Raw genomic sequence first — 15,378 nt, 5'->3', positions numbered from 1 at the left:
GAGCTGGCTGCTACCACACAAAGCATGGTGGTAGTGTGTGCGCTCATGTGGCAGAGGAAAGAAAAAATGTTGCATGGGATAGGTTTATCTTTAAATATGAGGTGGGGAATTGTTGACACTAATATTGTGTATGTGGTGGGGATTTAACTGGAGCTGGTTGAAGGTGTTTGAGGAACTTCCTGGAGCTGGGGTGGGGTAGGGTATGGTACATAAGAAAGGGACAAACTTTTCATGAAAAGTTTTGACCCTCTCTGTATTCACTATTCATATTGCAATAGTGCTTTGAGGTCAGCCTGGCAGCTTCTTCACTGTGCATATAATAAATGATAGCCTCTGCCCTAAAGAGCTTACGGTCTCTAGAAGGTGAGACAATTTACATTTGGGGAAAGGCATGGACAGTGAAAGGTGTAAGTATTCTAATTCATGTAAGTGATTTAAATCTTACTGTATAGAAATGTGTAGTCTTTTTATAATGCAAGTAAGCTTACTTAAAATTCCCCGTGTCTAATAATCATGGTAGGTACTCTCCTGTTCAGAAAGCTGCAGAGCTGTCTCATCGTGGCACCTATAAAGAAAAAGCCAAAACCAAAATAAATTGGGAAAACTTCCCTCAAGATAGTTACAGTACAAAATAGAAAAGACTTCGCCAACTCTGTGGTGTGCTGAAAGCTTTTGCTGAACAAAAAGGGGGGAAATTAAGGGCCTGATTCTGATCTCACTTATTACCGTATAAAACAGGAGTAATTCCATTAGTCAACCTGTTTAAACTGCACATCAGTATAAGTGAGATGGAATGAAGTCTCTCGCTTTGTCTAATATTGCCCATTACTGGATACAAAATAGCTAGGTGGAAGAAAAAGTGTACTGCTACACCCTTGAATTGTGTTCCTTAAACCTACACTCATTTTTTTAACTGTTTCCCCTGTCTGACTGAAGATGGTCATTTGAGTGTTAGTCTTGATCCCCCTGTCTGAATAATTTCAGTGGTGCAGGAATGTCTCCTAAATTTGCTCTAACTTAGCATCATATCTGCAACCTAGAAGTAATCTAAGTGAAACCTTTTGCTACAATTCATTAAACTATTCTGGTTGCCTGTCGCTGTTAGTGAGGGGGGATGTTTCTGGATAATTTGTTTGATAATTGGAATAACCATATCTACATTTTCTTGGCAGTGTTTTTTGTTTTGTTTTTGGCTTGTTAAATAAAAGTAGACAACTATTTTGAAACAAAAGCAATATAAAACCTGCATTTCTATGTGTCAATTCAAAGAGGGTGTTAAAAATACTGTAAAATGGAATGTGTCTGACCACTCATAGGGCAAGTCTTGATTTGAGGAGTGGGAGTTTGTGGGTTTGACAAAATGTAGAAATTACACACTGAAGTGTTTTGTTCTTTCCTGTAATTTGTTTGCCACATTGGCTATAGTGATTCCTCTGTCGTATATGAAGACAGGAAAAGGGATAGGATACTAAGATGACAGTCTGGGAAACTAGTCTATAGAGAGAGAGAGAGAGATATTTTTTGTGTCATTGTGTGCCTTATTGGTCTCACCATTAAACTTCCTCCGTAATGGTGGTATGTTCCATAAATTACCAAGTGCTATTTTCTATTTGTGAATCTTAAATTACACACACAAGCTGTTTTGGTACTCTCATTCAATTTGATGTCAAAACAAAATTATATGGTTGGTAAAGGACAGCTGAACCAAATAACCACTGCAGTCCTCTGCATAATAATAGGTTACTAAATGAGTACTACAGTAGTCTCTTCAGTGTATTGGTTTATACAGTTGTGCTAAGTTAAAGTTCCCAACTCTTACCTTTTATAAACCTCTTCTTTTCCATTTCCTGATACCTATAGTATTCGTAAACCTGTTCAGAAATAAGTAGGAAACATTGCAATGTGAAGTGTGCTATCTTGGGTCATGTAATCGAGAGTGCGTTTGTAAATGAAATATCATATCAGTTTTAATGATCACTGTTTTACCCAACTCTCTCTGGCATTTCAGCAAACTGAATTTGAGCACCTTAATAGTAGAAGACGATGTTTAAAAAAATACTTGGTAAGACAGAAAGCTTTCTTTATTCCACCCATGGAACTTACAGTATAATGCAAAAAGTCAAGGTACAATAAAATAAAAGTAGGATGGCATCTCTCCCTATCTTCCTTCCAAACTCCTCTGAACACTTTCAGATTTGTTTCAGATACACCATAGTGGAGAGGATCCTTGAAATAGTAGGAAGCAAAGAAACTGTTTTATACCTTTTCATTCCCGAAGTTAAAACAGACAGGTTGGGCTTACTTTATAGTTATTATCTGGGGCTGCCACATAGAAGAAACAGTTTTGAAAGAAACTGCTCTGCTATACTAGATTAAATATAAGATCGGCTTGGTTCAGTCTGTTCTCATTATGTATGTCTGTTGTTCGGGCTGACTTTTTTGTCTCTGTGTCCAAAAATAAGCTTATATTAAGTTAGGGCTATTTTTTAACAAATTCAAAGCTGTCTTGGAAGAAGAAACACAATAGTAAAATTGTCATTGGTGTCTTAAGTAAAGTCTATTCTCAAAAAACAAAACTCTGTAATGCTTTAGCAAAACATATAAATATTGTATGTGAAAGATCATTTGAAAGTGCTCCGTTAGTTAATTGTGTTTTTATCATCAAAGTTGTTAAAAGAGCTTGGTCCGCACCTTCAGATGAGAGGACTTTGAGAGTGAAGCCAGGGGCAGCCCTGCCTCTCAGTGGAGCTCCTTTCTGCACTCCTAGTCCTGGGTGCATGGCCCTGGTGGTTTTTATGAGGGTTTTTGATACGTTTGTGAATAAAGAGTTGCTCTGACGAGTGCCAGGCTGTTGAAGACGGGCGGGGGGCAGCGCGTGCACATACCTCAGCAGGAGGGAGGAAGCACTTGGGAAATGAGTGCCCTCCCCTCCCACAGCCCAGGGCTCCCCCCTGCTCAGCCTGGTGGTGTAGTGAGGAATGGGGGCCAACAGTGGGGGAAGAGGGCTCCCCATGGGCTAGACTGGGCTGTAGCCCTGGCATGGACTGAGGAGAGGCAGCTGCCACGTGGGGCACTGGGGCCACTGGCCTTGATTTCACACATGGCTGGTGGTCTCACAGGAGAGCCCAACTCTGCTACTAAGCACTTACTGGGCCTTCGGGTGTCCTCCTGGGTGCCAGGCCCTGGCTCCCCATGAGGGGCTGAGTGACTAATCTGCCCCACCCCTGCAAGATGGGCAGGGTGTTGAGTGCAAGGGGGGCAGGGGAACAGGTCTCTGTGCTCTGATTGGCCGAGGGGGTGGGGGACAGGGCATTGTTCACACCCGAAGGCTGATCCCCCGGTCCCATCTTGGGTACCAAGGTGTACGGTTGTGACTTAATCAGAGGGATTAATATTAGAGAGGGAGAGGAATTATTTAAGCTTAGTACCAATGTGGACACAAGAACAAATGGATATAAACTGGACACTAGGAAGTTTAGATTTGAAATTAGATGAAGGTTCTAACCATTAGAGGAGTGAAGTTCTGGAACAGCCTTCCAAGGGGAGTAGTGGAGGCAAAAGATATATCTGGCTTCAAGACTAATCTTGATAAATTTATGGAGGAGATGGTATGATGGGATAGCCTAATTTTGGCAATTAATTTGGCAATTGATCTTTGATTATCAGCAGGTAAGTACACCCAGTGGTCTGTGATGGGATGTTAGATGGGGTGGGATCTGAGTTACTACAGAGAATTCTTTCCTGGGTGCTGGCTGGTGGGTCTTGTCTACGTGCTCAGGGTTAAACTGATCGCCATATTTGGGGTTGGGAAGGAATTTTCCTCCAGGGCAGATTGGCAGAGGCCCTGGAAGGTTTTTGTCTTCCTCTGCAGCATGGGGCATTTTGTCTTCCTCTGCAGCATGCTGGACGATTGTCTGCAGCTTGAGGTCTTCAAGCCACAATTTGAGGACTTTAATAACTCAGACATAGGTTAGGGGTTTGTTATAGAAGTGGATGGGTGAGATTCTGTGGCCTGCATTGTGTAGGAGGTCAGACTAGATGATCATAATCGTCCCTTCTGACCTTAAAGTCTATGAGTAATACCCAATAAAGGGTGACATTTAAGTCTTTAGAATGAGAACCAGATATGTAGCAGTGGTAGTATTTCATGTCTTTCCAGTCAGGTACAAATCATGCAAGTAGTCTGGAAGGAAAAAAAGAAGATTCCTTAATATTTTTAAAAATCTCTTTAAATCTCAGACTATTCCAAAAGTTTCTCAAAACGGGTGAAAAAAAATGCTTTTGCTTAGGCAGAGTTTGTTACTGTAGGGTTTCTGCCTTTGTCTCTTTTCCATGCAAATTTAAGATTTAAAGGTCTTCTAGGGTTATGATGGGTAGGTTTTGGGGCATGTAAGGAGAAGGTCATTCTAGAAACTGTGAAGCTGGTACTGATGGTTGAATTATCCAATTCTAAAAATGTTTGAAAGATTAGAAAACAGCTTAGTGTCTGTTTAATTAAGACCAATGGTCTATTCTTATGAGCTCTATAGTAAATAGTGACAGTGCTGAGGCTTAGTTCTTCTCGGAACATGTTTTTAAGGACTTTTGTTCAGACCATATATCAGTAAGATTTGATTATACTGTTACATATAAGTTCCTTTTTTTTGTGTCTGCTATGATAAATGGGACGTATCCATTGGAAATTATAAAAGGGTAAAAAAGCTATTGTTGCTGCTGAAAGTAGAGTTGAAGATCTCTTAGTTCATGCTTCTGCTTCTAGTGACTGGAGGTCTGCAAAATATAAGCTCTTTTCCTGCCACATAAAGTTAAGCAGCATTGCCTTTTGTTCAAGTGACAGAGGTAAGTAGCTTTTCTCTCTTAGATGGAAGGTTGGCTTTTCCAGTCCTCATCAAGATAGCTGATAACCATATGTACTTACCTGTGTGGACCTGGGCTCCCTGTGCTTCACTGCAGAGTCGGCTGAATCCAGACAAGGAGCAAATAAGGAAGCTGAGTCTGCAACTGTATAGATCACCTGCCATTATGATTGCGGGGGAAGGAGTGGCGTGGCTGAGGATGCAGTAGTAATTCCTTGTGCAGGTCTGCAGATCTGGAGAAAAGATCCATCCCCTTCTTCTGACCCATCTTGGAAATCTCCAGTACAGGCTCAGAGTGTGTGTGTGTGTGTGTAATGTTGTTGATTTATATGTATTTATATACACTCCTCTCCCCCCACCCCCAGTACATATATATATTGTGTGTGTGTGTTTGTGTGTGTGTATAGATGTATAAATATATATAATGCCAGTTCAGGTTTTATTGTTCATTGTTTTCTCACTTGGACCATATGGATTTTTTTTATACTTCATACAAGTCTAAGTCCTATGTAGCTATGTTTGTTCCTTGAAGAAGAAACACCTTGTCAAGTGCCCCCCCATAAAACCAAACCCCCCCACACACAATGCTAATATTTATTTTACAGGTTTAGTTTATTGCAGCAGGGGTAGAATCTTACTAAGCTGACCCCAAAGATTACAGATCTCAAATTTACCTTTAGCAGGAATGTGCCAATAAAGATTTCCTGTATTAATCTATTGAGGAGAAAACTGAATAGAACAAAAACCTTGCATTTACCCTCTATGTAACTCCTAAGAAAAGGGAACTTTTTTAACCAAGGGCTGTAATGCTGAAAGACCTCAGCAGACCAGCCAAAGGTAACTTCATTTTTTTTTTTTTTTTGGTTTAGCATTCTTAGTGGGTCAACAGATGACATCTAAAGCAATGTTTAGTGTCTTCCAATTAAGAGTATTTTTGAAGTATAAGGTGCACTCAGATACTCTGCTGAATGCTAACATGAGAGTCCAGACATAAGATAGATCTGAGAAATAAAGGTAGTGTTTTCGAGTGTGGAATAACAACATTCTACTTGGGCATAAGACTGTAAAGAACTAATAGACATTTTGTTATAGACCATTTTCTTAGATGTTCCTTTAAAATAGAATATATGCATGTTGTGGAGGAAATAGTTGATTGTTTGAGACAGTAGAGATCCTGAATTAGTTCCCCAGTTGACTTTTCTCTAATAGGGATGTGCTGAATGGGACTCCTGGAAACCTTTTGGTAAATCTCCAGCACAACCAAATTGAAATGAAGACTTTCTTGTTTCTGATGGAGTTTTGGGGGCTGCTAAACTATCCCTGTCAGGTGACTTATCTTTGGGAATCATAAAAATACTTCTGAAGAACCCTTTAAAAATAAACAAAAGGAAAAAACCCTAGAACTTTAGAATGAGCAGATTGCACCAAATGTGTGGTGTGTTTGTATCAGTCTTTTGAAAGAGGAAATGCCTCTGCTGAATCTTCATCCCATGTCCCTTCAATGGGTAAAAGCCTGGGTTGGACTGTCAATATGCTCAATATATCTTTCAGGAATAAAATATAAACATTTCCAGCAAATGTCACTGAATAAATTTGTTTATCTAGCAACATTACAGCTTTTCCTGGTTAAAGTGATGAGAGAACATGTTTTTGTGCAGCTTGGAAAACAAATGAACTGCAAGTATGTGCTTAAATAAGGAATTTTCATTGGAGCACTTTGTTAAAATATTGGCAGAGCAGAGCATCTACACTGTTTCAAAATTGGTTGTATTGCCTTCAGTTCTGGAATTGGTACCAAAATCCACAAGTGGGCTGGATATCATGGAACAAATGACAAACATTTTTTATATGGAACTCTTTCTTAGACTTGCAGTTTCTACCTAAAATAATAGCCTACACTATGGACTTACCTTCTTTTCCTGAGATGTTCAGAAGGGATTGACTTATCCCTAATTTTTTTCCGAACTAGGTACACAGAAGTGGCTTCATACCTTCCACTTAATCACCCTCTCTACGTGCTGACCTCATACCTCACTATCTTAATTGCCTGTTGAAGAGTATGATTCTTAAACCATGGCTTTTCAGTTTTTCAAGTTAGTCTCATAAAAGGGTATATACCCCAAGAACTGCCTGGCTTGTTAGGGTAGGTGGTTGTTGTGGAGTTTGTTACTTGGAATGGAAGAATATGATTTTTACTTTGTCCTTCTGTGGAGGTGGTGGTGTCTTGGCAATAGTCTTATGAGGGGAAATAATAGCAGGTCATTTAGATTTTACTTTCTTTTTGTAAGCAAATAATTGTTAATATCTTTGGGGGGAGAAAACCGCTGTTGGCTGCTTAGATACCAAAAAAGGTATTTTTTGGGAAGCACCTGCATTTCAGTAGCATGACACAAAGGAACTGAAGGTAAGGCAGAAATTCCTCTGCCGAATCTCTGTTGTTTCAACATATTGTTTGACAGATAAGTAGATTAAATTGTTAAATGTAGATTGACTCATACAACATAGCCTGTTTAAGATTTTAATTAAGAAAAACCTGACTTATAATGCTGTTTACTAATGTATGGAAGCAATCATAAAGAAAATGATTATGGAGTAGATGATGTTCATATAAATATCATTAATGTCTGCTGAAATTGGAAGCACTGATGCAGTGAATGCTCCTGCTAATGAGAAGGGAGTCAGACAATCCTCTAGTACTTACAAATTCATTACAAATTGTGATTGGATAGGTGTCTTTACATGAAAGGATAAGTGAGATGGAAAAACAAGTTATTCAGACTTCATCTTGCATTTAACATTGGAAGCACTGTGTATTAAGAAGAGCTCAAACATATCTCGGTAGTGCAGAGCAGTCTAGAATTAATTTATACATGTGTCTGTGCCTATGCACCTATAATTTTTCTTTACTTTGTTGTAACTAGGACTTGATATATATATTTTTTTGTTTTTGTCCTCCTCTTAGGGAAACTGCATCAATCTGACTGAAGCCTTGACCCTCTATGAAGAACAGCTCAGCAGGCTTTATTGCCCTGTGGAGTTCTCAAAGGAAACTGTGTGTGTACCCTCATACATGGAATTGTATCCTTAACAAATATAAAAGGTTGAGCCTGCAAGATTAATAAATCAAACAACTCCAGTTCGTCAGGTTGGAGCAAACTAAATAGTTCTTTTCTTTAAATGAACAAGACAACACTTTTAAATGCCCTAATCTAAACACATCTTGTAATTGCTAAACAGGAAGTGAACTACTGTAGTAATGGTTGGGGGTAGGGAGGGAATGGCTTAAAAGTGCCATGAAACCACAGTTCCCATTTGATGTCCTTGTGAGAGAGACCCGGCACCTTTCAAAATTGGGCCACTTGTCCCTTAACTCTCCTATAAAGTTGTCAGTTGTGGGTTGTACCTCCACAGGATAAATTCATAAACCTTTGCGAATGAAAAATCAAGGAGTCAGGTACTCAGCCAGGATTTCAAGGCCCAGGACAAGCTGCTCCTCTCTCCCCTCAAGTCCCATCCCTTCTACTTGCCTTGTCTCTGTCCCTTCACCTTGATGATTATTTCCCCTCCTTGGTCTAAATAGCCACTTCCTGTGGAGAAACAGAGGTTTAAGGCATGAAAAAGCTGCTCAAGTCTTCAACTCCATAGAGGCCTGCCCTGGAAGGGTTGTGCTTGCCTTGATTATTGCAGCTCCTCCTCTGTAATCTCCTAGAGTTTCTTTCTCCAGACTCTTGCTTGGTGTTGCCCACCTTTTCCTGTGTACCTAGGTCTGCTCTGTTTGGTTTTTAAAGGGTTGAGTGGTTTCGCCACAGTCTACCTCTCTGTCTCTGTGTGTTTTCTCCCTGTACAGCTTCCTTTCTGTTCCTGTGCACTGTCTTGGTACGGTTGTTTTCAGAGCCTTCTGTTCTGAAGCCCTGCCCTCTGGAACGTTCTTCCTGTTTCTTTTGACCTTACTAACTATCCATCAATATTCAGATTGCATCTTAAAGCATCTTTAAGACAAATAGAAAAGCCATCTCTTTTGGCTTTACCCTTATGATTAACAGCTTTAATTTATTTAGTGGAAAGTGTTTTTCACTGTCTATTATATAGGCCATCCCTTGCTTAGTTTAACTCAGTAAATGGTTTGAGTGCATTTTGTATTAAAGACGTTTAAGTGTTTGTTGTGTTGTTTGTGCAGCAATATTGCAAAATGCTTCTACGTGAACTATGGCAAGAACTGCTACTGCATTCCTCTGGAGAGTATATTTAAATGTTTTTGGTGAGGTAATTGGCATGAAATGCCACTAAAGCTAATTCTGTTAATTCTGGCTACTACATAGTCATAAATAGGCTTCAAAGTGAACAGCTCTTATAAAGGTCAGGTTTTCATTCATTCTGTCTGTCGACATTACAAGATAACACCATATATTCAGAAATGCTAATAAGGGCAGCAGGAGTCATACTGTCTAGCCTCCAGCATGTTTGCAGGACATTACTTTTGTTTGTTTAACTTAGACGTCTGGTATGCATTAATGTTAATGGCATACATTTTATTCTAAAAAAAAAATGGAAAACTAGATATTAAAACTAATAAGTATTCCAGATAAGTTGACATAAGAATGGGAAGGAAATCCATCTGTTCTCTGTTTAGATCACTGTCATCTGTTAGTGCTGCAGAGCAGTGCACACTACTCTCATCCTAAAATTTGCCCTAGTCTTCACCTTACCTCCCTCCTTCCCATGCCACAGGGAGGCAAGTAGATTTACACAGAAGTGAATCTAATCTTCCTTATACCCCATGAATATCAGAAAACAGGGAGCTCAAACAGATCACTTCTCCTTGCCATTCAGGGGGAATGCTGCCTCTTCACATCTTCTGCACAGTGGAAGTGTGTTGGTTGTGCTGTATCTGGATCCCTCTGCACTCATGGAGAAGGGGACAGAATCTGCTCCCAGCAGAATGAAATGTTGTGCTAACTGCTTCCAGTCCAGTGTACAACAAGAAGAGGGAAACATTATGGAGAATACTCAAAATCAAAACTAAGAAAGTGTGGTGGCAGTCAAAGTAAGAAAGGGACAGAAATGACACAAACTATAAGTAGAAGTCATGGCATTTGTGGAACAAATCTTTTCATACAACTACCGGAAAAATTCATGACCCTAAATTAAAAACATGAGTGTGAGGCAAAAAGAGGTACTTCATAAAAATGGCGTCTAGCCCTAAGTGTCAAAGGGGTCCTACTTCCTGGGATCAAGAAGGAATGATGGGGATATTACCCATCCTGTCTTTCTGAGATCTAATAAACGGGTTATTTGGAGATTAATTTCACTTTCGTTCTAAAAGTGCTTCTTTGACAATATACTACACAGTTTGCTTTGTTCCTTGACTTTTTTTTTTTCAGATGGGTGTTCTACACTATTTGGAAGACAAGAACTGAAGTGTGAAGATCAAGATATTCTAATTGTGTGCTACATGGAGCATACAGGCTCCCCGCGTGCTGCGTATTGGCATCTTGAACCTTTAAATTATATGCTGTAGATGATCCTGAAACTTAGTCTTGCTATTGATTGTGAATTCTTTAAATGTTTTTTTTATTATTATTTTAATTTAAAAGCAAATGGAAAATGTATATTTTGATGAGGTAGGGTGTTATTTTTGAAAGTCAACTTAAAGATGAATTAGCAGCAAAACTATAGCTGCTGAATGCACTGAACCTTTAGAATGTGATCCTTTTTATTTTTTCGTAGATCTTCACAAACTGATTTAAAAAAGACATCTTTAGCATTTCATTCCTGAGGGTAGTCCATGTGTTTTTTTTTTTCCAGATATTAACTCCCTTATAGATTATGGTGCTTTTAAAGGATGGTGGGTTTCTCTTAAGTGAATACCACAGTGCTTCCATTACAGAAAATGTGAAGGGCATAACTTTTTTTAAAGAATACCCTATGCCCTTAGTTATAAAGGGAAGGAGCTAATTTGAGGTTTCATTTGTTTACGCCTTAGTTTCATTCATCATGCTACTGTAATCTCCTCAGCAGACAAAGCTCTGACCTGTCACCACTTAGAATTACTTAGCCCTGTCACATTTATGAGTTTGATTTTAACATGGATTAAGGGTAGGTTATAGAGGCATTTTCAGCACCATAACTTTGAAAATTAAAGCCTATTTTCATTCCCACCAGAATGTGGGATGTTGAAATGTGTAATGAGGCTTCTAGTAGGCAGATACTCCTTACTTAGCTTTATGGCAGAACATTATGTCCATAGAGAATGAAAGTCGGGTAAAAGGGAAGACGAGAGAAAGTGATTTAGGTCCTTGTGCATTCATATTTTGTGTGTGTTTAGTGTATTCACTTCACTAGGTTAAACTCTGATCATATGGATTCAGGTGTCCACAGTGACACTAATTCAGGATTAGGCCCAGACATAGTATTCACTGGTAAGTCAAAATTCCAATGGAAGGAAGATTGCATTATTTTTTGTGGGATTTTTTAAAGAAAAAAATTTCTTCCCTTCAATATTTCTGCACATTATGTGAAATTATATTTTTGTAAAAGCTTGCTATTTACCGATTGCCAACTTTATTGTAAGCAGAACATTAAAAAGATTCCACCTCAGAGGAGGTAAGAAGTCTAACCCTTTGGTATGTCTGAGAGAATAAAAAAATTCACTGTCCCTTCCTGAGTATGCAACATCTTTAAACACCAGGTTTCCTATGTACTGTAGTTTGAGGCAAAGTGGTGTCCCCCCTTCCCCCCATTAATAATGAATTAAGATTGTCAGATAACTAGGTTTCCAATTATTACACTCTGAAGAAACAGTACAACTGATGTGTTCTATCATATCTGTCAAAACTACTAATGAACTGTAAGTAGCCTCTGAAGAAATCCCAAATGATATTAGTTAGAACCCTTGCAAAAAATCCCCGTTGCTCTTCACTTGGTTTATATTTTTGTATGTATGATTATGCTATTAGAGAGACCACTTTAACTTGGGAAGCTAAGGGTAGGTCTATACTACCTGCCGGATCGGTGGGCAGTGTTCGATGTATTGGGGATTGATTTATCACGTCTTGTCTGGACACGATAAATCGATCCGCTAATTGATGCCTGTACTCCACCTTGGCAGGAGGAGTAAGCGGTGTCGACAGCAGAGCCGCGCCAGTCAACTCGCCACCATGAGGACTGTCAGGTAGGTCGAACTAAGATACTTCGACTTCAGCTACGCGAATAGCGAATAGCTGAAGTTGTGTATCTTAGTTTGACACACACACCCCTGCTAGTGTAGCCCAGGCCTAAGTGAAGTTCTTTGTATTCCCTGTTTTAATTTACTGCTTTAAGTGATTGCAAGCAGCATTACTTATTTCATACACCTGGGGCCAAATCACTGCTTGATTTACAGCCTGTGCAATCCCATCAACTCTTAAAAGAATAGTCTTCTTGTAGGAAAGTGGAAAGAGCCTTCTCCTGGTCCCTAGGCATTCATGGCAGTGTCACATTCAGAGCACAGAACATTGTAGTGATCATACTGCTAGACCCTGAACAGTTGTAATTGTGCATTTGTGGCTGAAGGTTGAAGTCAGTGGGATTATATATGGAGTGAAAACTAAGGCCTTGATCCTGCAAAAACACATGTGCTTAACTTCACATGCCTGAGTAGCACCGTTAACTTGGTTGTGATGACTCATGTAAGTAATGTTAAGTGTGCATGCATGGATGCACCTAGGATTGAGGCTTAAAATAGCCTGTCTCTCCATGTTTGGAGTGATTATACTCCCCCCGCCCACAAGCTTGTGGATTAGAATATGATCTAATACACTTGATAGGTTTTTAGCGCCAAGACTATTGCTTTGTTTTGCATAGATACATGGAATTAGGGCTGTTTGAAAGTGGAAAGATGCTGTAAAATCAGTCCCTGGAATGTTCAGTGAGGGAGAGGAGTCGTAAATTGGTGGGTGATGGGGAGGTGAGAGGAAACATTGTTTTGAAAGCTGATCAGTACATATGACAATTTTCTTCTTATATTGATATTGTGAAAAGAAGGTAGGGAGTGTAACTATTTTGTTTTGGAATGTTTTTATGTAGACTTTCTTAAAGTGATCGATGTAATAGCAAACAGACTGGCAAACACTGAACACTGCTATTTTTCTCTTTACATTACTACCTTGGTTAAAGCACTGTCGTTCATTATTTATTTGTTTTTGCTGTAGTGTAAACTTAAACAAAATCAGCTTCATATGAATGTCAGATGAAACTTGCTATAGTTCAACAACACCTTACATTTAAAGCCAATTGGGACATAGTTACGAGTGCCTCACTACACATGGAAACAGAATGAAAAAATTGTTTTTATTCTTTGCACTAAATGCTGCTTCCACCAAGAAATGTGATTAAATATTTAAAAATTTGATTGGTAGTAATTGGACTGTGGTGAAAGAAGACTGCTGGCATTGTATCTACTGCACGAGTGCAGTGCACATGTTAAAATAAAGGTACACTCTTATTATCTGTATGACTGAATTGTTAAATTCACTTGTGGATTCCCGTATTCAGTATTAAAGACCGTGCAGTGGTCTAATGTGGTGACCATCAATGTGTCTCCATTCTTTTCCAATCCCCACCCAATATATATGCACAATATTGTTTAGTTTTGTGTCCTTTTATTGAGACATTAAAGGAGTTTTTCCTGCCTCTCATGATCAGTAATTTAAGGTTTTTTGTTTTTTTTCCATCACGCAAGAATGTGCTAGGAACTTTATTGTGACCTATAAAAGAAGAGGTCCCTGCCATGTACAGCTTACAGTAAAATTTCCAGCCTCCCCTGTGATGGGGAAACAAAACAACAGGACTGTAGGAGGACATGAGTTCCAACAATATAATCGTGTGATTACTTGGTATTGACAATGGCAAGTGCAAAACTGCATTTATTTATACATATGTAATGTTAACTTGTAGGAGAAATTGTAGAAGTGACTATTCAGAAGGGATTTAAATGGAAGTTGATGGTTTGTATGTATGCTGGGTTGGCAAAATGGCTTTAGAAGGACATTCCATACATGGGGAGGTATAGAGAAAGATGCTGAGGAGGGGGCATCAGAAGGGAAAAAAGCGTCAAGAATAGCAAGTTTGCTACACAGCATAGGAGATAAGAGTAGAGTTAGTATGGAGGGCCTTCTGAAAGAGAGAACAAGTTTGAACCTGCTAACAGGACAGTGAGCTAACAATGGGTTTCAAAGAGGGGATTCCTCTGGTCAGTGCTGGAAGGTGACTTTGGAGGCATAATGCTGGATGGATTTTGGTGAGTGGGATCAAGATAACTGGAGAAAAGGAAGTTGTAGATGTCCTGGTGGGTGATTATGACATTGGTGCAGAAAAGAAGAGAGCAGGTTCTAGATACTTTGAGGAAGAAGGCAAGATCTGTTTGCAACTGTGTATGGTGAGAGGAATTGAAGGTCATTCTAGGTTGCATACTTTGGCAATGGAGAAACCACGTTTGTTGACAATAATGGAGAATGATGGAGAAGATACAAGAGAACATAAGAATGGTCATACTGGGTCAGATCAAAGGTCCATCCAGCCCAGTTACCTGTCTACTGACAGTGGCCAATGTCAGGTGCCCCTGATGAAGTGAACCTAACGTAATGATCAAGTGACCTCTCATAGACTTTAAGGTCAGAAGGCACCATTATGATCATCTCCACGCTCTGACAAACAAGCTAGGGACACCATTCCTTCCCCATCCTGGCTAATAGCCATTAACTAAGCAAGCCAAAAGGCAGATCACGAAGACACTCAAGGCAAGATGAGCTAGGCCCTACCAAGAAAACAACAGAAGCATGGAGGACCAGCCACAGAAGACAGATAGCAACTCCAGAGAGAAACACCAACAGCAAGCTGCAAGAGAGCGCGACAAACGGCAGAAAGCATTTGACACTGCGAGATTGGAGGCAAGCTAGCGCAAAATGCTTCAGCCACTCCTAACCCTTCCAGCGCAGTTGTTGGCTCATCCGCCCACAGGAAATTTCCCAATACAAGCAGGTGATGACCGGCCGAACCTTCTTTAGAATATTTTGAAAGGGTCGTGTATCTGGGTACAACACCTGAAGCACATGTACATGCTAGAGCCTGAGGTCACACATCCAGTGGTACCGTTGGCATACGTGCGCGGCTAAAAATAAGCCAAGGGGCTAATGATGAACGATTATAACTGTTCAAGTCCAGGCAGAGCCAGAATTTTTTAGGCCGATAACCGCTGTCACGCCCGCTCGGCAGCCTTCAGAAACAAATAAGTGGAAACTTAGCAGTGGGCGTCATTTCCCGCACGCTACGTCCTACTACATGGGAAGCATTGCTTGCACGCCTGGATAGCAGATCCAGGCTCAAACCTTTAAACAACTAGCCGCCACCTAATGCAAATGGGACAGTTCTTGATGGTGTTCCTGAGGACCATAACATGCGCCTACATCCTAGATGGAAAACCCAACTCTCACCGCAGGCGGGCCGAGATTGGAGCCAATGGATGGATGGCTGCAATAACCCAAAG

General features: G+C 39.9%; 1 protein-coding gene across 1 annotated transcript in view; it reads left to right on the top strand.

The window, feature by feature from the left end:
• SMS (spermine synthase) overlaps window positions 1–13,428 on the top strand; it is a 74,082-nt gene extending 60,654 nt beyond the window's left edge. Inside the window, exons 10-11 of the mRNA XM_032781220.2 lie at window positions 7,819–7,934; window positions 10,238–13,428. Of these exons, the coding sequence (XP_032637111.1) occupies window positions 7,819–7,934; window positions 10,238–10,280 (159 nt within the window). The 3' untranslated portion in view covers window positions 10,281–13,428. The remainder of the gene's footprint in view (window positions 1–7,818; window positions 7,935–10,237) is intronic.
• The last annotated feature ends 1,950 nt before the right edge of the window (window positions 13,429–15,378 follow it).

The sequence above is a fragment of the Chelonoidis abingdonii genome, chromosome 1 (genome assembly GCF_003597395.2).
Source record: "Chelonoidis abingdonii isolate Lonesome George chromosome 1, CheloAbing_2.0, whole genome shotgun sequence".
In the NCBI taxonomy this organism is placed as follows: Eukaryota; Metazoa; Chordata; order Testudines; family Testudinidae; genus Chelonoidis; species Chelonoidis abingdonii.
The sequence above is the reverse complement of the archived record's forward strand: the minus strand, read 5'-3'. Positions and strand labels throughout refer to the sequence as shown.